Source organism: Polyodon spathula, chromosome 6 (genome assembly GCF_017654505.1).
Source record: "Polyodon spathula isolate WHYD16114869_AA chromosome 6, ASM1765450v1, whole genome shotgun sequence".
Lineage (NCBI taxonomy): Eukaryota > Metazoa > Chordata > Actinopteri > Acipenseriformes > Polyodontidae > Polyodon > Polyodon spathula.
In genome coordinates this window covers 61575875-61600662 of record NC_054539.1, presented here as the reverse complement: position 1 = coordinate 61600662, position 24788 = coordinate 61575875, and the positions used below count along the sequence as shown (strand labels likewise).

At 36.3% G+C, this 24788-nt stretch overlaps 1 protein-coding gene across 3 annotated transcripts in view; it reads right to left on the bottom strand.

Moving 5' to 3' along the window:
- The window catches only part of LOC121317432 (transcription initiation protein SPT3 homolog), a 189004-nt gene that overhangs the window by 67811 nt on the left and 96405 nt on the right, over positions 1-24788 (bottom strand). For all 3 annotated transcript variants that reach the window (XM_041253362.1, XM_041253363.1, XM_041253364.1), the window contains one exon: positions 24593-24677. In XM_041253362.1, the coding sequence (XP_041109296.1) occupies positions 24593-24677 (85 nt within the window). The remainder of the gene's footprint in view (positions 1-24592; positions 24678-24788) is intronic.

Sequence of the window (24788 nt, the reverse complement as noted above, 5' to 3'; positions counted from 1 at the left end):
AGGCCTTTTAAATCTGAAATATAAACAGGAGTCTAGTGGATGTAACAGGGGGGAGAAACACTACGAAATACCAGTGGAAAATTACAAATATTATATTAACCTGCAATTTACTTGTACTTTTATTGTATTTATTTGACCAATTACTTTTTTTTTATTTGGGAGGGGTGATGGTAATCATGTAGTTATTAATAGTTAACATTTTAGAAATCGCTTAGACTTTCAAACAGGGTCTGTCCTTGACATTAATCATGTGTTGACAGGATACATAAACAATGTGGAAGTACTAATAAAAACTTAGACACATGAAGGCATTGACTTCTCATAGAAATGAGTTTCTGTTTAGTACTTCTATGAATAATTTATGTAAGATCACCAGGGATATCAAAATGGATTGATTAAAATGCATGCCTTACTGAGTTTAAATAAATGGAACAGCACAGGTTAGTATTAAGAAGCTTATAAGTAAATCTGCGTTGCTCATCATTACAGCTCCCACACACACACAGAACCATGAACCCACCCAGCGAGCAGTATTGTACTCCATTGTGGCCCTATCAAAGTTAAAAGGCTGCAGATTCAAAAAATTTCCTTCGTCTGAGCTTTCGACTGAAAGCTAAATATATCGTATTTTGGGTTGGATAGCTTCCACACAGGATGCACTTCCATGGTCTTCTGCATACCATTTAATATGTAATTAATCACTGAATAGATCAAATATTAATTCAGAAAAGTATTTTTTTTTAACTGTTGTAAACCCATACATTCCTCCTGTTCTTCCCACAGTGTTTGCAAGGGTATGGAAATCAGCAGGTGATGTTTGCATATCACCGCAGTTTCCTCTCCTACTGTTTGGAACACACTTAGAATCCAAAAATAGGTTTACTTGGAGGAGAACTTGCAGTTTAGTTACTGACTGGGAGTGTGAGATATTTGTATATTCTGTTTATAGTTCTGTACACTTTTATTGCGTATACTGTACTAGCTCCCACCTCTGCGTTACTTATTCCAATTTTGAATCATTTTGCTGCTGATATACAATAGTAATAATATTTACTGAATATTCAAAGTTTGCCTTATCTTTGTAAAATGTAGGTAACTAAGAGACCACACTTTATTAGAGTCATTAAAGTGTCACAAAAACTAGTTGCCTACCACAAACAATGGCATAACTGCTTCCAAGTTTTCCTTCTGGGTAGGATTTCATTTTACATGCTTATTAAAACTTAAAAGCAGACAATGTGAAAGAACAAGAAGATATTTTTTGTTTGTTTGTTTAGTTGCTGGTGTAGTTCAGAAGCCAGGGTGTATGTGTTAGAGCACGGACATACTGCAGCGAGACAGAGGAAGCTCCTTCTCTGTTGTCCTGTCAGACTGCACCACAGTCAGTCCAGCAAGAACACCCACACTACAGCCGGTGAGGCTTTTCCATACTCTGCTGGTATGTCTCACAGCGTGCGGAATGAAAGCCAAAATGCGGAAAGGTTTTTTTTTTTTTTGTCGCACACTCTCCAGCCAGGGCTGACACAATATAAATATACTGTGCAGCAACATTGGTCAATTTAGGCTGTTATATATTTTTGCAAAAGATTTGATCTTCTAGAAAGAATTTATTTTAGATTTGTATTATTGTAATATATCAAATAAATCACTTGAAGTGTAAAGTGAAGTGTGAAACAAACTCTTCATTTTGAATTGTATTTTTTAGGCAGTAGAATGTGAAAAATGTTCAAGGGTGTGAAGACTTTTTCAAGGCACTGTGTGTGTGTGTATATATATATATATATATATATATATATATATATATATATATATATATATACACACACACACACACACACACACACACACACACACACACACACACACATATATATATATATATATATATATACACACACATATACAGTGCCTTGAAAAAGTGTATATATATATATATATATACACACACACACACACACACACACGCACACACACACAGAGTATGATGAAAAAGTATTTGCCCCCTGTCTGATTTTCTGCATTTTTGCACATTTTTTAAATTAAATTTGGTCAGCCACTGACTCATTGTGTGACCCTGAGCAAGTCACTTAGCCTCCTTGTGCTTCGTCTTCTGAGTGAGAAGTTGTTGTAAGTGACTCTGCAACTGATGCATAATTCACACACCCTAGTCTTGTATCTTGTAAAGCACTTTGTGATGGTGGTCCACTATGAAAGGTGCTATATAAAAATAAGGATTATTATTATAATCATGTTTTATTTAACACTTATGCCTCGTTGTGCATGGCTATACTTACTCTGGATAAGTTACTTTATTTTAAATTAAGCACATGACAGTTTCCATCATTCTGTTCTCTACATATTGAAGTTCCCTTTTTAATTAAATGTTTTTAAATGTTATGCTTAGATCTAAAACCCTGGAAAGTATGGCTACTTTTCTGACCTGCTTCTCCCTCTGATCAGAAAGATGATTTGCTTACAGGCGAGTTAGTTTAATGTCTCAGTTTCTGCCAGTGATATGAAACAGTTTTAAATTTCTCATTTAAAAATCCGCTGTTTTGAAAGTTATTATTTTTAAAGGAGAGCCAGCTTAAGAGGTTTGTGCACTTACATAGTTCAGTTCAGACCATTTTACTTTTGATATCTTGATAACGGTTGTGTAAAATGCTGCTTGATTCAAGCACTGAAACTGTCACTCACTTCAGATAACAATTACAATCCAATTTCTTCCAGCTTTGTTCATTTAATTTTAATAATCACAGAAGCAGAGTGTCTTGTACCAGAAAGCAAACACGGCCAATATAATCTTAAAGGGGAAGATCATTTCTGGGAAACATTTCCATAACCTTCGTGACAGACTTCCAATCCAAGCATAGATAGTTTAAGTTTACAGTACGCCCAGAAGCAGTGTGCAATACTTGTTGCTTTTAATAAAAATAGTTTTTTAAAAACACTGAATAGACGCCAAGTGTTTAGACAAAATAAAAAGTTGTGTATAACTTCAAAGCTCTGCTGTTGCAATTGACAATGCTTGAGAAAACTGATTGTGACAAGAGCCATATTGACTGTGGTATCAGGTCCCACTCCCCCGCTACCACAACCACAATCCTGAAGTTCAACAGCTTGCAGGAATGGAAGTAAAGACATTGTTACTATTCATTTTCTAGGTGTCTCCTCTTCATATTTTGAGTCACTGTTCTAACTAGTCCTCAAAAAACCCTCAAAAAAATTAAGCAGGTTAGTTAGACACGATCTCCCTTTCCTAAAACCATGCTGACTGTCTCCCAGCATACTGTTACCATATAGGTAATTTTCCATTTTGGATCTTATTATAGTTTCCATATGTTTACATATAATAAAAAAAAAGTCAGGCTTATTTGTCTGTAGTTACCTGGTTCGGTTTTGTCTCCCTTTTTGTGGATCGGTACTACGTTTGCAATTGTCCAGTCTGTTGCTACAACCCCTGTCTCAAGAGACTGTTGCATGGTCTTAGTTAGCTGTTTGTAAATTTCATTTCTTTGAGTACTATTGGGAGGATCTCATCCGGCCCAGGGGATTTTTTTTTTTTAAGAGCTCCTAGTCCCTTTAACACTTCTGCCTCTTATGCTAAAGTTATTTAATCCTGGATAGGAACAGGTCAACATGTGGGGCTGTTGTCTGTATCCGCCTTTGTAAAAACTTGTGAAAAGTAATCATTTAATATATTTGCTATTTTTTCTCTTCATCTATGATTTTGCCATTTGTATCTGTTAGATATTTGACCTAGTCCTTGAATGTTCTCTTGCTTTTATAATACTGGAAATTTTTTTTGGAAATGGATTTTAGCCCCCTTAACAATGCTCATTTCCCTACCTCACTTGACCTTTCTAACTTCCTTTTAGACTTGTGTTTGCAGTGCCAAGTAACTTTCTGTGTACTTTGTTCTTGGTCCCTTTTAAATGCTCTGTCGTCACTGATTTTTTTTTTTTTTTATTGATCTATTAAACCATTTTGTTTTAGGTTTTGATTTGCCTATTTTTGGGATGTATTTGTTTTGCGCCTCCAGCACTACATTTTTTTAAACTAGCCATCCTTTTTCTGTGGACGTTTTCTCTATTTTACTCCAATCTACTTCTGTTAGTCTCTGTTTCATTCCTTCATAGTTTGCCTTTTTAAAATTGTAAACCATAGCTTTAGTCGTTACTTTTGGGATTTTAAAAAGCACTTCAAATGAGACCATGTTGTGATCTGAGTTTGCCAATGTTTCTCTGACCTCTGTTGTAATTATTCTGTCTTCGTTGTTTGAAAAAACTAAATCAAGGCATGCCTCCCCTCCAGTTTGTGCATTGACAAATTACGTTAGGAAGTAATCATTTGTTATTACTACCATTTCAATTTCGTCTGTCGTGTTCCCCACCAGGTTTTCCCATTTTACATAGGGAAAGTTGAAATCCCGTTAATATGGCTTCTCCTTTGCGAGTTAAAGTAAGATCAGGGATGAACAATTAATGTAATTTATCAGCTCTGTTTGAAATAAAATTAAGGGAACCAGAACTAGACTCAGGTAAGATATGAAGGTAAAAACAAAGGTTGTTTTGTAATTAACAGCTTTTCTGAATTTAATTATGAAACAGCTCAATTTGTTTAAAGGGACGTCACCTGACTTTAAATAAAACCTGAAAACGTCAAGACCTTTTTCTCTGTGTTTGCGTTTACATTTTTCAAAATATGTGTTTTATTTCTTTTTAACAATATAGAGCTCTATTAATATGGGACATAATGCAGTCTTTTAAATGTTTTTTTCTTTTGCATGGTAGGAGAATATCATATTCATTTACACTGCTTACTGTGCTGCTAGGAACTGTAACAAACTATTTTAATAGTGTGTGTACGCCTTAAGACCTACTAAACATGAAACGGTACTTTAGTGTGGATGCCTTGAGCTGCACTAATTAGAATGGTTTCGAATACGGTTCTCGAGATCAGTAATGCAGTATGGACAGGGCCTTAGCCGAGGTGTGTCTGCTCTGAGCTCACTGGGCGCCTGGCCAGCAGGGTTTGAGGGTACTCCCTAACCCTCCCTAACACTCCCTAGGCCAGAGCCAATGCAACGCCTCCTTCGGAGTCCCCAGCAAAGACTGACCTACTTTGCACAGCCAAGATGCAAAACTACTTTGCACAGCAAGGAAGTCAGGATGCAACCCTACACTGTACGCTGGGGAACCCACCTTGTTGCACTTTTAATTTAAAAAAGCAAACAAAACACAGGAACAAAATAACAGTTTGAACAAAAACACTCCTAAACACACACAGCACAAGTACAATACCCAAGCACAGCTATCCCGGTGTTCTACACTTAATGACTTTTCACCCACAGCACACTCCTTCTCTGCTGCTAACTCTCCTATACAACCCACCCCAAACATTAATTCCTTTGTTCCTTTCATAGGTTGTGACCAGTGTTAATTGACAATCAATCATTCAATTGCCACCTGGCTGCATTCCACACTTTTCTAATCAGGCAATCACACAGTTCAATTAAACAATTTAACAATCCCCAAACCAATTAAACATCCACCTGTGGCTGTGGATAATTAAAAATAAAAATGAACCCACTCATATTCTATTTATTGCATGGATTTATAATTTCCAACCCACCCCCCACAAGGTTATTGAATTGAATCCTAAGTGGTAAAAACAAGCTGAGCTAACTGTGATGTTACCCTGTTAATTTCTAAAGACCACACATTCATTCAATTTTACTTTAAAATGATGTATGAGCTACACACTAACCAAATATTTGTTGCAGTCCTTAATACCATACTATGATGAAAAATGTAGTTTTTTTTCCTCTAACATACAGACGCAAAATAAGAAGATAATGAAATAAAAAATATTTCATCCAGATGTGTCTCAATGGTTCAAAATGCATGAGTACAGCATGTGGTGTTTTACCAGTACACAGTAACAGCTGTGATGAAGGTGTGTAATTTGAAGGTGTACAAAATGCATTTCCAATATTTTACTTTTTTAATTTTATTTTTAAGTACATTAATTCCTGATTACAGCAAGCAAAAGATGAACTGAAATTATAACCTACCAGGTTGTGATGAGATCTATGAATTTCACACTCTGTGTAGAAACTGATTTAAAGGACAGTACTATACAGCTCTCTTTAAAAATACAGCTAGAAAAGTATGCGAGACAGACAGCTCTAGATCTCTGACAACAAAAGCACAAAAACAGGTGTCTGGTGTTGAAGGAAGTGTACTAGCCCTCATTCTTAATTAAATGCATCATTTTTAAATACGGTGCATTTCCAAATGACATTGATATCAATGAGCTGTTTCACATCACATTAGCACAAGAAGAAAAGTTGTTCTTTCAAGCTACAGGACAGAGAAGAAAAATAAACAAACCCGCTGAACATAATTTCCTCCTTATTGCTACTGCAATGTTCTGAACTAAAATCCATTATTTAATTACACTGGAGAAGGCAACAGGAAGAGAAGGGAGAATTCCAGTCACAACCACTCTGTAAAGATCAATTACATGACTTCCTTTGAAAGAAAAAAAAAGTGTATAAATAGACTGGAAAACTCCAGTGTTTTGCAAGGCAGACCACTGTTCACCATACAGCAGGGTCCTTTAACCCCTTCACTTCCTTTTAGGCACATTCCATCATGCTATCTAAATAAGGCTTTAGAATATAGTTCTTAGAAGTAGATGTGCAACTAGCAGGCCCTTGTGGCTTTTCTGTGATGAATTTTGGTGTTGGACTAGCAGGGCTAGAGATTCAAGACCTCTTTATTTATCCACAAAAGTAAGTACACCACAAGCTTTGGCAATGTGCATTTTGCCACTAGTCGTTTTCTAGTTATTAGCATATCAAGTTTAGTTTTTATTGTGTCGTCACAACAGAAATTGCTGTACATACAGCATTGCCCACCAAGTATGAATTAAGCTTGCCATCATCTTGATGGTTAGAGGGCAGTTTAGCCCTTATGACATTTTTAGGAACAATTCAGTTAGTACAGAGTTGCTGATCTTGCCTGGGGGGCCCACAGTGCTGAAGTTGCTGGATAACTCAGCTCGATTCACCAACCTCTTCTGGTCAGGCACTAGACTAGTGCAGACTGAGAGACTCCAGGGTTATTCCTTATTTTTTTATTTGGGTAAAAAAATTTAAATAATTAAAAAAAAAAAAAAAAAAAAAAAAAAAAAAAAAAACTTTCCCACCATATTTTTTTTATTGCATTTACTAAAGCTAATGAGTGGATGAATAAATCACTCCTGTGGGCAAACACCAGTATTGCAATCATTGAAATAGGCCCAGAGAGAATACCATTGAATATCATATGCCACCAAATGACTGATTTTTGAAAATCTTGCTTAATAGAAATACCAGTTACGACATGTGCTTCAAACAGAGCAAATCACAGGCATCATAAAAGCTCAAATCATTTACATTGGCTAGGTTTTAGTGTGCTAGATTGATTCAGCTGAATCATATCCAAGAATATTTCCTTTTCTGAAAGAGGCCTCATAGCCAAATAGGCAAACCTGTTTTATAATTGCAATTGTATGTGCTTTTTTTGTTTTGTTTTTGCAATTTACATTTTTTAAATAAATAACTTCATAGTAACACGCCTTGTAATACATTTATTAAATTTCACAGTATAGCATGCTTATTGTTATTATTATTATTATTATTAAAAGGCTGAAGCACGCGGTTATTCTTGCTACAGAAGGGTTTTGAGACACACTTTATAATTTAACCCCCTAACAAGGGTTGTTATCAGTTTTAAAAACTACAATCCCTAAAAGCGTGGGAAGATGTACTCTGCAAGGCCTCACTCCTACATTGCAACATGTTTGGTAATTCAGATTATTTACAAGTGCGCTGCCTTGTCAGCACCGAATTCTGATATTGTATATCTCCTAGCACGAAAACAGGCTGCTAATTGGAGAAATGAAAACCTGTTTTATATTTTTCTGCAAGTTGGCCTTCAGCTAATGAGCTGAATATGCAGTACATGCCTTCCCTGTTTCTGAATAACACTTACATCTCAGTATACTGTACGGCTCCGTGATCAAAACATTAACAGGATTGGTGACAGAAACACGTAATCCTATTAATGTAATTTACCAATTCAGCCTACTACCTGAAAATCATGCCAAGCCTTTCAACATAATGATGTTTTTTATTTTATTTTAATGAAAGCAAGATTCTGCATCAGCAAAACATTATGCAAGTAAATACATCATTATCAGGAATAAAAATAAAAAAAAAACACACTGTTCTTCAAAATATTTTTGCAAAACAATACATGTTTTCAAATGGTCAGCTTTTCACGAGTGTGTTTAGCATGCGGGAACATTATCAGTAAAAAAACAAAACACAAAGTCCCTGAGTACTATCCATCCAGTACTATAAACTTTATATGATAAATGATGTACATTCTCTTTTGCTTCAGTACCATTCTAAAATTAGATGATTCACAGCAGTTTAGATTACTGTGAGCTGTTGGAACACCAGAGCACAGTGGTAACTCAGTTTGTTTTGAGGTGCTCTGGGTCTGTGAGCTGATGGAACACCCGAGCACAGTGGTAACTCTGTTTTGAGGTGCTCTGAGGTACTGTACTGTCTGAACCCCCTGACAGAAATCAGGTGCTGTCATTTCTAAAATGTATCAGTTAAGAGCTACAACACTGAATTCTAAAAAGATCTGCATTGCAGTGCACATATAAACATTATGGGCCTCATTCATTAAACAGCAGTAATGTGTTTTGTGCGCAGTAACCCCCTTTACTGCGGGCTTTGTACACCTGCTGTATTCACTAACCAGTAGCACGTGGAAAAAAGCAAGTGGAAAAAGTACAGTCATTTAAATATAATGAATAATGTTAATGGGTGGAAATGTATGAAAATTACATCACAAAATACCGCAAGGGAGGTATTTGAATTGCAAACCATATTCACTTAAGGGCGCTAACTTCTCTAGGTACCGCTTATTGAAACCAGGCGGTGTCACAGAACCAGCAAAAGAGCTGCACAGGAGAGCGAGAAGAAGAGTCAGGGAGAGAGTATTTCAGACCAGGCAGGCGTTACTAGGGCTGTGTGAGGAGGAGGAGGAGGAGGAGGAGGAGGAGGAGGAGGAGGATGTAATAACTAGATACAGACTGAGCACAGATCATATTTGCCTTATATGTAGGACCCCAGAAAACTCACAATATCACAAATTTCACAGAAATCGTGTATTTGACTGCTTACCGTGAAAAATATGCATTTTATTTTCCTTACAGTATTTTACAATACTCTTCACCTCCCCTGTTCATGTCATACTTTTATTAAGTAGAAGCTGCACTACTACTATGGTCCGGTGTCAATGCATTTGGTTACTACAGCAATTGGTGCGAAACAAATACCGGCTTCATGATTGGTGAATTCCTCATACTGTACAATGAAATAACATGCAGGTCAGAGGTGGGAAGTTTAAAATGGTTGTTTAGGTAGCGTTGATGTATTAGTTTGCAGTGTATGATTAAGAAAGTGGAGAAGAACGTAATGTCAACACGTTTGAATTAGTGGAAGTGTTCAGTGCAGCAAACATACAGATGCAACAGATGGTCAATTAAATATTAAGTTTTTTAATGAAAAAAATCCAGAATTGTGGAGCTGTGCCTAATCGTGACACACTTACATGAGTGTATCTCCTTAAAGTGTATGGAACACATGAAGAATAATAGCAAAATGAACGATTCTGACTCTCTATACGTTGTATGCGACGAGGACACTGATGATCAAGGCAACTGTGTTTTGTGCTTTATTTTCATCCCAGAGCTTTAAAACTGCTAATTCAGAGGAACTTGCTGCTTACTTAGTAGATACAATGCATCTGGACTCTAACCACACAACAGTAGTAGGTCAGACTATCATTAAAACGCTTGTGAAGAATGGCATTCATTTCAACAATGTAACAGTCAATGCTTAGTTGTACAAGATGTTTTTTTTTTTCAGTATTATTTTTATAGGTTGATAGGCTCCAGTGGCATATATGATGTTATATAATTTACTAATAATTTAACAGTATCTGTGGGTTTAAAATTTCAAAACAAATAATTTCTACATGCTACTAGAAAGGGACAGTGTGTATAAAGAAAGACACAAAAGCTTTGGTTTTGTCATTTCAGGTTTGCAGTTAACTTTTCTCCCATGTTTGATATTTTGGGATTAAAGGCATCAAAACAGGCTATGGGAATTACATGGTCATTGTAATTCACGTGTCAGCATATATTTTAAAGGTTTACAAAACTCTAAAATGTTGCTGAATGTCATTCAAGGTTGTTTTTTTTGCAGCCAACACAGACCATTTTAAACGACTCTTTTCCTGAAAAAGTTTGTTACATTTTTAAAGACGGTTCAAAAGCGACATGAGTTCCAATGTTACAATGTTCTCGTAATCCTCAGACAGTCTGGGAAATAGGACGATTACGAGGCAGGTGTATATGCAACTATTTTGTCTATGTTAATAAATTTATAGTCACCTTGTACGTGTAATATTTAAGTAGGCTATGCTTAAAATAGCTTTAAAATATACAAAAGAAAATTCTGGAAACCGTAAGATCCAATACATTAATGTACAGAGTGAGAGTTGAGTTGCGGTCATAAATACATGCAATCTAACAACATAATTTTTTTAACATTAAAAAAGTGACGTTTCGCTAAACACTTTTTGAAATGTAACTAGTGAAGTTTTAATTGACTGAGCAAGTGCTTCGCTAACTTTTGATTAATATTAAAAAATAAATCAAAGGGAGATCAAGATAAACAAACTAACATTTATTTGATTTGCAGAGTTAAACAAATGTTCCATTAACAATTACTGTCTCCGCTCTGGCTGTGAGTGTTTTGGTCAAGCAAGACACCCAACCTCCCCACCCCACCACGCTCATTGTGACAAATTCAGAACTGTATTTACCTTCTCTTCATATACTACAATAAACTGTATGTAAACCTAGTGCTTAATTCTGCGTACTGAATTCCGCGTGACGTGACAATTTCCAAATTAATAAATTTACATTGCTTTATTTGTGCATATAATTAGCTTAGTGAATAGAGCCACTGCTGCTTCATTTTTCTGTGCAGTGTGGCTTCCCTCTGCAATGTGGTAATTCTGGTCATTTACCGCTGTTTAGTGAATGAGGCCCTATGCATATAAACACATGAACAATAATATCTAACGCATTTGTATGTATCTGTATTCAATATGTTTGATATATTTATTCTTGTACACAACATTTACAATGTATCTGCAAATTTAAGTTCTGAAGGGTACAAAATAGAAACAGCACTGTAAATCTGTAAAGCACATGTACTGTATCAAAAATATATTGTATAGTATTATTTTCTACACTTACACGCTGCATTGGACTATTTAACAAGGTGGATACCTTTTCATGTACTTGAAATTACTTAGAAACATTTTTTTAGTTAAATGATACATAGCATTGTTTTAAACCTACATTAATTTTTAGCTTTCTCTACATTGTCTCCTTAGTTGTATACCTCACAAGCTGCTTTTTTACTGTGTGTTCTGTAGCTTCCAATAAGTGTTTGCTCTTTTAAATGACCTGCTTTGAGGATGTTTGTTTGGATCACAAAGGTAAACCTTTTGTATTCCGGTTTTAGCATAGCAAGTTTCCTTTTTATTGCGTTGTCACAACAAAAAACACTGTGGGGTGTTTTTGTTTTACAATTTACGATCAACAACAAACCATGTTTTGCTGCAAACTGTCTCTACATTGAGTGTAACACTGTATAAGAAAATTTCGCGAGCAAGAAATGTTTGCTAATTTCGTGTTTAAAAAGAGCACAGAAAGAAATCTGCAAAATTAATGTGCCGTGAAAAATATTATTTATACATGTGCCGTACATTAAAAGAAGAAGCGCAAACATTTATTGCAGCAAAAATAGACTCTGAAGGCCAACAGCAAAATTAAGTTGCTGCAAAAAAATCCTGTTTTATAGTAGCCATTGCTCATGACAGAAATGTGTTTGAAACATGTTTACTTGACTACAGTGAGTATGTGTTTGCACCAGACTATTATGTTTTAGTCTCTAGTTGCTAGTTACCAATTTCTTTCCCACAGTAAACATGTTTTTAAAAGTTTTTGGGGGGTTTTTGAGATCTAGTTTGAAAGAAGATTTAAAAAAAAAAGAGGATTTTGTACTAGCCAAACTAGTAGAAAATGTTAAATCAAAGCTGCTGTACTGCACTTTGTCTCTAGGCACGGGTGAGGTAGTGTCATGCATGCACTCCAACATACCATCTGTAAAGACATCTCCCAGCTGGTTTTGATCTGCCCCCATTGTTTAACACTAAATATTAACCTTCACTGGACTTGTCCATGTTTTTACATCCTACAGGTAATATTATCCATATGAGGTGTTCTGCTTTTATTGCTTGTCTTGCTACAGAACGTGCAGGAAATCTGTAATTTACAGGTTTATAAAATACAGTAACTTGCAGAGCAGATATGTTTTCATATAGAAAAAAATATGGTGCTATACTTAAACTATCTCATCTGTAATCATATGTTTTATTAAGTACAGCGTGCAGTACAAATTATAACTTACACAAAAACATCTCTGGCGAAGTGTTGTTGTACCAAATGTGATAATGTTAACTTCAGAACCGGGCTGCTGACTTGCTTACCACATTTTAAAATATGTGCATGTAGCAAGAGAACACAATCAAGCAACTGATTGTATGACTATAGTAAATAACTAGAAAAACAACGCTAACTGGATTCAAAATAAAGGCAAAAATATTAGTGAAACCACCAAATAGAATAGGAAGAAAGGGAATGGATCGCTGATGGGCTTTACTATACTACTGCATCTACTACATTAATTGCACAGTCTGGTTTTATTTGCATAATCCAAACTTAGTCTATGCTTATCTTAACTTCTGAAGAAGCCAGATACAAAAACATAAACAATGACATAATATATCTGGCTGAAAGGATTACAAATCTTTAGATTCTTGTTAATAATCTTAATCTAAAAAACAACATAATTAAGCATTTTGTTCTGGTCTCCACAACTCGTCAAGCAAAAGTAATTAATTTTCCAATTTTTCTCCCAACTTTTGGAATGTCCAATTATTATTCAACCTGGCTCGCCAGTACAACCCCCAAACTAACTCGGGAGAGACAAGGACGAGCACTCGCGTCCTTCGAAACAAGTGCCGTCAGCCATCTGCTTTTTTTCGCTCTGCAAGCCTACCGTGCAGCCATATCCAGAACTTAAAGGGTCTGAAATGTGTACAGGCCGGTCCGTAGGTGCCTGGCCAGACACAGGGGTCACTGGTGTGCGGTAAGCCAAGGACTCCACAGCCAACCTAATCCCTACCCTGCTCGGGCAGTGCTTAGCCAATTGTGCGCCATCCCTTGGGAACTCCCATCCACTGTCGACAGTGGCATAGCTTGGATTCGAACCAGTGATCTCCCAGCTATAGGGTGCACCCTACACTCTGTCGGGAGTGCCTTTACCGGATGCGCTCAATCCCTTTTCAAATCACTGAATCCTGTCTTTGTTGGTTCGCTTCATGTTTTCTGGACTTCATTTACATATTAATAGGAACAATATTATTTTCTGTATAGTCACACATAGTCCACAAAATACAGGTTAGGGTAATTTTTTCTTGATTCTTTGGTCCCACTCTTTTCATATGGTCTCTGATGGAGCTAACCAAGAATTTAAATGACATTTTCTTCTCTCTCATTAGCTTATCATCATCATCATCATCATCATCATCATCGTTTTTGCTTTTACTAGTGTAAAATTCTATTTAAAATGAAGGACCACAAAATACTGCATTCCCAAACTCTGAGGTTCTGGCTCTCAGTGTTACAGGTAAAAAAAAAAAAAAAAAAAAAGACCATTCCTGTGCTCCACACCCATACCTTTGATTTTTCTGTGACTAGACTAGGTGGCATTCAGGACAGAGCTCTGGCGCTACAGTATTTCTCTATGTGCTGTTGTCATACTGAGTTTATTTTTGCTGTGTTTAATCAAAATTGATCAGACTTAAAGTAAGTTTCATGATTGCCCTTAGTCCGTTGATGAAATCTAAAAACCAGATAATAGAATCTAATTGAAAAGAAAAATAGTTTTCTGAACAACAAGCACAAAAACAAGGGGACCCAATATTTTCTATCGTGTTAACAGTAAGCACAGGTGTTTTTCCAGCTCCCATGCATAATCCCAGTCTTTTATTTTTTTTTTTTACCAGGCCAGACCTTTTCTTTCCACTGCAACAAACTTTAAAATCTTTCATTAATGTATGGAGAGCCCGTTCCAATCTAACATGTTCAAACAGAAAGTGTGCCTCTCTTTGCTCCAAAGATAGGATTTTAATTTTGGAAAATGCTATTTTTCTTTTTTAATGAGCACTGTAGGCTTTCCTTTAAATCACAACCAGAAAGTTATTCTAAAGTATATAGGGTGAAGTAGTGTTGATTTTACACTTCAATCAAAGCTGGATAGTTTGAGATAATGACTGTTTTCCAACACAAACATTAAATCAGTACCACAGTTATCAATAAAGGTTTTTGTTTGTTTGTTTGCATAAATGTATCAATGCAATTACTTTCTGTCATCATTCTGGTTATTGGTTTTGTCAAGTGACTTTGATCAAACAGAAACGCACAGGTTCCATTTTTTGATATTGTGAAAATGAACTCCACTCCGACTCGTTAGTAAAATATCACAGGAGCTCTCTTTGTAGATCAGAGAACTGAGATGTCTCATGCCTAAGTGGCAGGGCTAAGGCCATGAAGATGAAATAGAAATGTTTTGTTCATTTTGTTTTTTTTAATTAGAGCTCTGTCTGGGACATGCTACCTGCTGTTTCTGGTTGCAAGGAAAAGTAGTTGAGGATTGGCTAGCAGCGGATCCCGAACCAGAAGTCTGGCATGTCTCGGTGGAGCATCTTGCGATAAAACCTCGAAGCTGCTGAAAAGCCTAAGCACCAGGACTATCCACACTACCCTGGACAACCCTGTCCTAACCAACCCGAAGGAAGCAAAACTGCTGACCAGTGTGTGCAGAACCGGGCTTGGGGTTTTAGTTATTAATATCCAGAGCAAGGATTAGTTTAGGGATTTTAAATCACAATTAAAAGTTTAGGAGTGAGTGTCAGCAGGACCTCCCTGTACAGCGAGAGTAGCGCTCAGTGTCAAATTTAATTTGTTAGGTGTGTTTTCTTAGTGTTCTATTGTTTTGCCTTTTTGCATTTTCCTTTCCTATTCCTTTTGTTGTGTGTCTGTTGTGTGCTACCCTTTGTTGGCAGTGTCCAGTGTTTTTTGTTTTGTTTTCTTTAAATAAACACTGAGCGTAAACATCACATCTGGGTCTCTCACTTTAGTGCTCTAAGTTAGCTAGTTAGTCATATTCAGAAAGCACACTTAAGTGAGCACTAACACTCAAGGTTCTTTTCTGAACTTTTCCGTACTGTAGGTATATTTTGCCTTCAGATGTGTCTGACCTTATAAAGTAGATAGAAATATAGGAATATAAGTGTGATCAGACTGATGAGAGCCAGACCGATATGGCTGTACTAAGACAATTGCATGGGCAGACCCTTTTCAGCTAACCATGTTTGGTTTGTCCATGTTATGAAACAATGAAATAAACAGCAGATAGTACTTTAGATGGTTCTATGTAATCTAGAAAGATGCAATGCAATCAATGCCACCACAAATGAGATTCCTGGGCTTTAACAGATGACCTCCAGTTGGCGTGGGCTTGGAAATCAGGAAAAGGTATTATGTGCTTAACAATAAACTCACCTATTCCTCTTTCTAACGGGCACAATAAAACAACACTTACTCATTAAAACACTTTGCTTTCCAACCACTAACACACGCTCTGTGAAAAAATTAGATGCTGGAACTACATTTTACCAGCTGGCTGCTATAATTAAATAGATCTGCACAATAAATACTTTACTCCAAATCATACATATATTACTTCTGTACACAGACACATGGGAGTCCCTTGTCTACTTATTTAATTTATAGTGGTGGCCTAGCTTTAAAGAATTAAACAAGAAATTGCAGTAGTTGCAGAATACACCACTCGTGGGTTTGATAAAAACACTGGACCAGGAAAGTGCTTTAAAATAACTGCCTACCATAGCTTTTCCAGCCAACTGTTGCACCTGGCGTTAAGAGAACAGCCAAGTGAACTCTGATTCCCTTTTAGCATGTCAGCCCAATGCGATGTCTTTTTTCTGCAATGTTTGGGTTTATAAGTGGAACAGACAACTAGGCCTAACTTGCAGTCAATCAATTTGTGAGGCTTGTGGGGAACCTGGGACCTTCAGCTCATATTTTAATCACATTTAAGCCTACTACAAATGTACTGTAGGCCTGTCTAATAACTTGTGAAATACAGACTGTAATTGAGTTAAACAAATTAAATGTTGTCATTCTTAAGCTATAAATCAAACTCTAATTTGAAAATATCATTGTTAAGCATAGGCGTTTTTGTTTGCACTGTGAGTTTGATTTGAATACTTATATTTAGAAAAAAAAAAGTATTTTTATATTATATATATATATATATATATATATATATATATATATATATAGAGATAGAGAGAGAGAGAGAGAGAGAGAGAGAGAGAGAGAGAGAGAGAGAGAGAGAGAGAGAGAGAGAGAGAGAGAGAGAGAGACCAATTATTATTCCTTCCAGCCCCATTTGAAATGTCAAATTATGTTTATTCTCCTCACTGTAGTCCCCACAAAGCATGGACGTTCTGAGGGCGTATCAGCATCCTCCAATCTCACAAGCCTAAAGCCAGAATCGCTTTTACACTGAGCAATTATCACTGAAAAATTATTTCAGTTTAAAATAGCATTATAGTCCCCAAAAGAGGATATCACCAAAAAGATAGATAACCTTAAGTCACGCCTACAAGAGTACAAAAAAATAGTACTGTTTCCCAGAAAAGGGTTCTGACTGTAATATTAAATACTATTTGTTTTTCGTTCCAAAAATGGTGGCATGCCTCACAGTTAACACTAGTTTTAATTAGATGGAAATATAACATATTTCAAGTTTAAAAAATGAGTTTTTGAAACAAAAATTCTAACATATTAAATCATACAGAAAATGGGTAAATAAACAAATGCAGCTGCATGGGATGACTAGCAAAGCAATGGCCTCTTAAAGAAATACCTTGTAATTTTATATCAGTGATCTCACGCCCTGTGCTAATTCAGACCCATGGCTGTGGCAAAAGGAGCAAGAACACACATACTGCTTTGATGTCACAAATCTGAGCACAGCCAGCTCAAGTTCACAGAAGGTGTGGGGAGAAGAGGTATTGGTGAACACTAGGTGTCAGTGTAATAACCTTATTGAGTACTGCATTTCTTGTTTTGGAGGCTTCTGTCATCTAGTGATTAGTTTTAAAGCTGAAACCATACTGGAAAACTGGAGTTAGGGAAGGGTGTTATCTTTAAATTACAGAATGACATGTGCATACCATATATTAAGGTAAATGTTATCATTATTCAATAAAACCTTTTTTTTTTTACTGTTCTAAGCTTTGACAACAATTTTCCAGCTTAAAATAATGGTGTTTAAGGTGGTTGTATCATGAATTAGTTCCTATAGCTACTGAATGACTCATGAGAATATTAAGGTAAAATGAAAAACTTACTCAGTTCAAAATCTATTTTACTAACTTATTGAAAAATAATCTATCCTCCACCTTTTTCTCTCTGGCTGTTCTATTAATACAATATATGATTATATAACAATGGACATCTCTTGCTAGTTATAGTGGCAGGTCTTAGTACAGCATTGTGGTACTTTGTGGGAGGAGTGAATGTGACCCAGAACTGACGACACAGGAACACAGGAAGTGGGGTTGTAATCCAAATGACCTCGGTACCAACAATGGTACCCGGGTCAGGGTTGTTTTTCACTATAACACAATAAACAGTCCTGTATTGCACAAAACAAAACTAAAAACAACCACCAAGGATATTAGCAATGGTAATCATGGTTTGAAAATAAACTGAATAAATCAAAAGTTAAAAAAATACAGTTAATAAAATAAAACAGACTTGCCGATAGTCTGCGAACCAGCAACGGGTATCCTCCCGGCTGACTATCTCGGCTTCCTCCTGAGGTGGTTTAAAGTTGCAGTCCTATACTCCTAGACAAAGGGCGAAGGGTTTAATCATGCCCAGCTGGGAGCTAACCTCTGGCTCCACTTTGGAGGCGAGGTGCTCAATGGGAGCTCTTTCACCTCTGTGTAGTTTAGGGCCGCCTCGCTGCTTAGTGCCTGGTAAGCTGCCTGAGTTTCTACACTCAGGCAGGGGGCCAGTAGAGCAGCCCACTACCAGGCAGGCTATCCCGACACCGTAGACACCCTCTCAAAGGTGGTCAGGAAGGCCTCTGGTCATCCTGCGGCGTGATCTGCTGGAGCCTTATTGATGAGGTCGGTTGGACTGGCCCCGCTGCTGCTGCTGCTGGCCCTGCCGGTCCCGGGTCACCACCATGCTCTGGACTGCCAAACACACTGAGGTCATCTTGTCTACGACCGCAGCCAGTTGCCCTATCCTCTCCACATCCCTCAGGTCGTCTCTCTCTTCTTGGCACCGCTCCTCAACATCGCTGCGTCGATCCTCCAGGAGAGCTTTTAGCACCCGTGGGTCCATCCTCCAATCCCTCTTCTGACACCAAGTGTGGTGGACTTTGTGGGAGGTGTGAAGGTGACCCGGAAGTGACAACACAGGGAAACCGGAAGTGGGGTTATAATCCAAATGGAGTGCATTTTAGAGGAGTTTGGTGATAAAACAAGTGATCAGGAGAGGATTTATCAGTATGCACGACTATGAAGAGGTATGTGAAAAATACAGTGAACAAGGGGTGGAGCTTGGCTGGAGATGCAGTACAAGTGTCCTTTTGATATGCAATGCCTTTTAAACCTGTTATACTGTGAAAAAAATAAAAATAAACAGCGTGTGTAAAATAAACAGCGCGTGTGAAAATAAATTGGACCTGACATGTCTGACAAGCACTGAATAAATGGACCGCTAAGGGTAAATATATCATTTGTCAAAAATAGGGATAATAGTTAATGTGTCAACAGATTTAATTAAACACCTATAATAGTCCAAGGATGGAGTGGGAAGCATGTATTAAAACTATCCACACCCTAAACCAAGGGAGGCCACTGCAGGGCTATCAGTACCAGTGACCGTTTAAGAGATATTAAATGCCATTGATACAGGAGAGGTAATCAAATTCACAAAGGAAAAAATCATACAACATCAGTTCAAAAGAGACTTTGAAAAAGGCATTGGTGTCAAAAGGTTCGATTAGTAGACAAACCGCTATGATCACTCTCTTCAGCAATGTTAGTTTATTATTGAACAGAGAACATTAGTTCAGAGATTGCAGCTCCCACCAAAGTTTTTGTACACTGTGTTGTATGTGCTCTGTGTGCAACGTGAGATGTGCAATGTAAATAAATCCTGTTTGCCTGCGGAGTGTATCAACTTCAACCTCCACCTCGATCTCCTGCCTGTCATTCATCAGCGAATGCATGCACCAACGCTGCAGACAGCTACTCTGTCCTGTATCTTTCTAAACAAGGGATTTAGGAGAGCTCCCTAATAAAAACTGAATCTCAAAACAATAACTGTGTGAATATAGTAATTGTTACGGCTGTGTATAATGGCATTTAAAACAGGATTAATTTATCCACCTTTTTACATATCCACCCTTACTCTGGCCCGCCACAGTTGGATATGGGACGGATTACTGTATATGTCTTAGCTTGTCTTCAGAGCTTATAGTAAGAACATGGTCAAATATAAGGAGCTTTGCTTGGTACTGTCAAGTGGGGAGGGTAAGAACAATGTGATGCAGGTTAAACGGTACTGTCTGTGTGATGCAGCACTGTACGAGGTCAGTATAGGTGAAGATCATTATGAGGTCAGCATAGGTAAAGATCATATGGTCTTAGATGACATATCAGGAGGAAGAAAAACATATGAGTTATACTGAAGCTCAAAAGACAAAGATAATTTGACCATTATTTGATTTCTGTCATATTTAATTTCATGTTAACAAAACTCAACAAAAAATGCGACAGATCTTTTGTAACCGTAATATTACTATTTTACATATTACTACCGTAATATGTCAAATAAGTTCTAATACACAGAATACTATATACTTGCTTGACTTTTTAAACTTCAGTGATAACATTTAGATTAAAAGATAGTGGCTGGTATTTAAAAGCAGTGTTTGTCATATTTAGGTATAATAAAGAATCAATGTTTTATGAGGCCACAGTACAACTTCCTGAGCAGGACATCAATTAGGAGGTTATCAAAATACGGCAAACTAATATAGCCTGTAATTGTATTAGGAGAGAGGAAGCAGAGGTACCATGGGGACCTAATGAATCACAGGATGGAAACAATCTTTTGCCTAACCCAAACATTTGAACTTTGTGCTAAGTCACTCAGTGTGTGTGTGTGTGTGTCTATATATATATATATATATATATATATATATATATATATATATATATATATATATATATACACACACACATATATACACACACACACACACACACACACACACACACACACACACACAGTTTAGCAAACCGGAACACACTCTGTGTAGACGTGTACGGGACAGAGGGTGTTCACAGACCATCTGGGAGAAATTCATTGTGCAATTCGGTCCATTACTACTGTGGTCTTGCTTAACTAGCAGGCTTAAAAATGACAGTCAACTATCAATATATTTGTAAAAAAACAAACAAACAAAAAAAACCCCAAAAGGAAGCAATTAATTAAAGATTATCACCTTCATAACAATTTTAATTTTTACTCTCCATAATCTCTTTTCGCTCTCGTTATTTGTACTGGAAAATAACGTAAGAAAGTACATTTTATTGTAAACAAATTCTTTATAATTTACCTTCACTGTGTTAGGTAAAACATACTCAGTGACTTCATATGGGGAATGACAAAGAGTTAATATGCAGGCATATGATGATGGATCAAGCTTGCAGATGTGAAATGCTGTGATATGCAACAGAAAAAAAACATAGTGGCCTAGATCAAACCTTCACAACTGAATTAGACTTCTCTGTTTTCATAATGCACCCATAACTAATTAAGCTGTTTTGTCTTTAGCTGTTTTGCTCTAGATAGAGAGGTAAATCAATAATGCTATGGGGGGAAAAAACAAAACAGATATTCACATTTAGTAAATCCTTTCATTTTTACTTACAACAGTATATACTTGTGTCCGACAGTATTCCAGCTTGGTTTAAATAACAATTTTTTCTTACACATTGTTGATTATTCAATAATGATTTATTTCTTACATTTTCAGACCAATATACTCCACCCCATCAAAATCATATCTATTCCCACAGTGCAGGAATACAGATTAACATTTTCAGTGCTGTTAGGAAAAACAAGTATATTTTGTCTGCTTTTATTACTGCTTTACTGTTAAAATATTGGTATTGTAGTGGTATATTGTAGAATATTCTGGTGTTGTACAAACATTGCCTACAGAATTTATGCACCATTTGGGAATAGTCGAAATTCATTTAATTTGTCTGGACTATACAGATTGGCAAATTGACACTCTGATTGATATTATAATTTATTTGCCTATAATTGGAAGTCACTTCACTAAGAATCTGTCCAAACTGGCTCCTGATGTCAGGATACTGTATACAGGCACAACTGCTGATGGTTGACATGGCCTTATTAAAGGAACAAGACAAAAACACTTCACTTCTGGGTATGATGTATAAAAGAGAGGGACTACTTCCTTTTTGGCCTTGTATACAATCTACTTAATCAATAATACAGATAAAACAGATAGTGATTCAACAGAATTAACAGCATACTGTATGTGCTAATACAAACTTTTTAAGAATGGTTGGTACCTACTGTAATTAACCTATGTTGAAACGATCAGCTTTAGAACGGTTTCCTGTGTAATAATATTAGTGTTACATTTTTTTATTTTATGTATTTATTTATTTTCCTTCCTTAGCTGTAACAAAGCTCAGATGTTATACACACCCTTCTAATGCTGCAATCAACTATTTGGCTCAAATAGCACTCCAGTGTTCAAGACGTAATTGAGTTATCAGAAAGAAGAATACTATTGTATAACTAAATAAATAATAATGCACTGTATAAACAATATAAAAAGATGATGGTGTTCATGATTTTGACTAAAAAGAAAACATGTTAAAACAACACCTGATTTAAGAGTTCCGTCCCACACACGTGTCAGAGGTCAAAGCAATGTGCTTTTAGAGGCACTTTCACTTCCTCTGCCGCTCAGAGCTGTCCCAGGGCAGAAGGTGAAAGGTTAAACAAGCAGCTTGTCTGCATGGCTGCTACAAGCCCTCCTCTTAGCAAAGTTCATTCTTGAACAAAACATTAAGGTCACCTCAGGTCAGGGCTAACGAGAAAGTATTAAATTTATGACAACTCCAGCCTTACCGCTGAAAAAATAAAGACAATTGCAATAAAAGCTCAAATAAAGAACTTATTAATAAATGCTACTGACACCAGCTTACATATAAGGCACATTTCAATTTAATATATCACTTTAATATATTTTATTATATATATGAAAATATATAATATATCATATATATATATAAGATATATATAGATTATATGCTATATATATATCACATTATATATATATATGGGTGTGTATGATACACCGTATTCGTCGATACACATACACCCACCATGTGTGTATGTGTGTATTATATATATATATATGAGAGATATATACTTCACAATATAATCCGATATAAAAATAAAAAAAAAAAAAAAAAAAAAAAAAATAAAAAAAAAAAAAAAAAAAAAAAAAAAAAAAAGAAAAATAGTATATATATATATATGAATATATTATTCTATAAAAAATGAGTAATCCTCCTAATTACAGCAACATCTCAAAGCCCCACATACACCATTTTGCAGTAAATAATTAATTGGCTCCCAACTGTAAAATTGTTTAGACAGCCCGATACAAACAAGTGTAGGGTCGGGTGGGTGAAGGGACAGAAATGCATGTGTATATAAGCAGCATCTGTGTTGTGTGACAAGAAGGTGACAGCAAACAGGTCTGTGAACAACCCAATGTACAGTGTGAATGGGGGACGGTTTCCTGCTGTAGACTGTGGCCAAGTTTCAATACAAGTATAATAAGAAAACAAACAGGCTCTGCTGCCAAGAGCTGGGTCTGGGTCAGGGGCTGCCTTTTTGAATTGTATTTGTTTTGTTTTTGTTTTTTGAGAAAATATAAAAACAGTACAAGTACATCTGTGTATGCCTGTGAAGTGCATTTGTGTACTCTTACATGTTTATTGCTGGCTAGTCAGTCTACCACAGTACTGTATATTACAGAATATCTGTGGCTGTGCTTCAATGATTTTTGTTTGTGGTTTACACTTACTTTTAGAGTCTACATACTGTACACTGCATATATTTGTTAAGGATTATGTTAAAAACATTCTGTAATGTACTACTTTTCTTTCATTACAGTATTGCTACCGCAATGTTGTGTCTACTGTATGAAGTGATATGTCTATCCAGTACTGCACATGTTCATTCCTGTACTAAGTTACCAATAAGCACACTATTTTATTGGGTGACCACTCAATGAAGAATGTCTTTTGGGCAGATTTCCACACCAAATAATAGGCTGCATATGATCTGTTTTTGTTTGCACTTTCCTCATGTTTTCGTATTCATTATCTTGTTTTGCTGTATATAATTTCCCTGTGTAAATATTAGTGTTAATGTTTTTCATTCTTAAAAGCTGCTATGTTTAAATGATGTAGTAAAACTGTAATTCTGTATCATGTTTTGGAATTGTTGAATAATGGTACATTGTTCAGAATACTGAATTACAAGACCATCAGTCAGTAATATGGTGTATATTGGTGGGGTATGAACAAATGATCTGAATGACATGAGGGGCACTTCACACTTTCTGAAACAACATGACTAAATTACATTATATTGGCGATTGTAAGTCCCCTTATTGGTTGTCAAAAGACATCTTTATAATTTGCCACCTTTTTAAAGACATCCATCAATAAGTTTATATCAAGTCTGGCCTTCCAAAAAGTGTTTTTGGGGGGGGGGGTATTATAATGGATCTAGTGGAAATCTCACATAACCCAGTAAACACCCTCAATTGATGACATGTTTTGTGTATAAGTCAGGCTGTTTCAATGTTTACAGTATGTTGCTCCCATGACTTTCATGATGCCGTAAATAAATATTTTAAATCTTGGGAGCCTCTGCACATCTCTTAGCTCCCGATCCAGGTTGTTACTTGTAAACTATGTATTCATGTCAAACTGGGATTCTGACAGGAATTCACTGGTAATTTGACAAGTAATAACAATTAGGAGGCACATCTCTTGCACATGCAGTTAGAACATGCACTGTGTAAGTTAAATAGGTAACAACATGTCTATTGTTAAGTAAAAGTTTGAAATATTCTTACCAAATTAATGAGTTGGGTGTGAACAATGTCTTCCACTAAAGTGGCCGTCTCATGGAGAGGCCGCCGGGCATCGCCCAGAGCAAACCTGAAACAGAAAGCGTATTAAAAAAACAGATCACATTAGCGATATAGCAAAGAAACGATGGGGTGTGGATGAAAAACATTGAATGAGTGAGCTAAAGCAACAACTACTGAA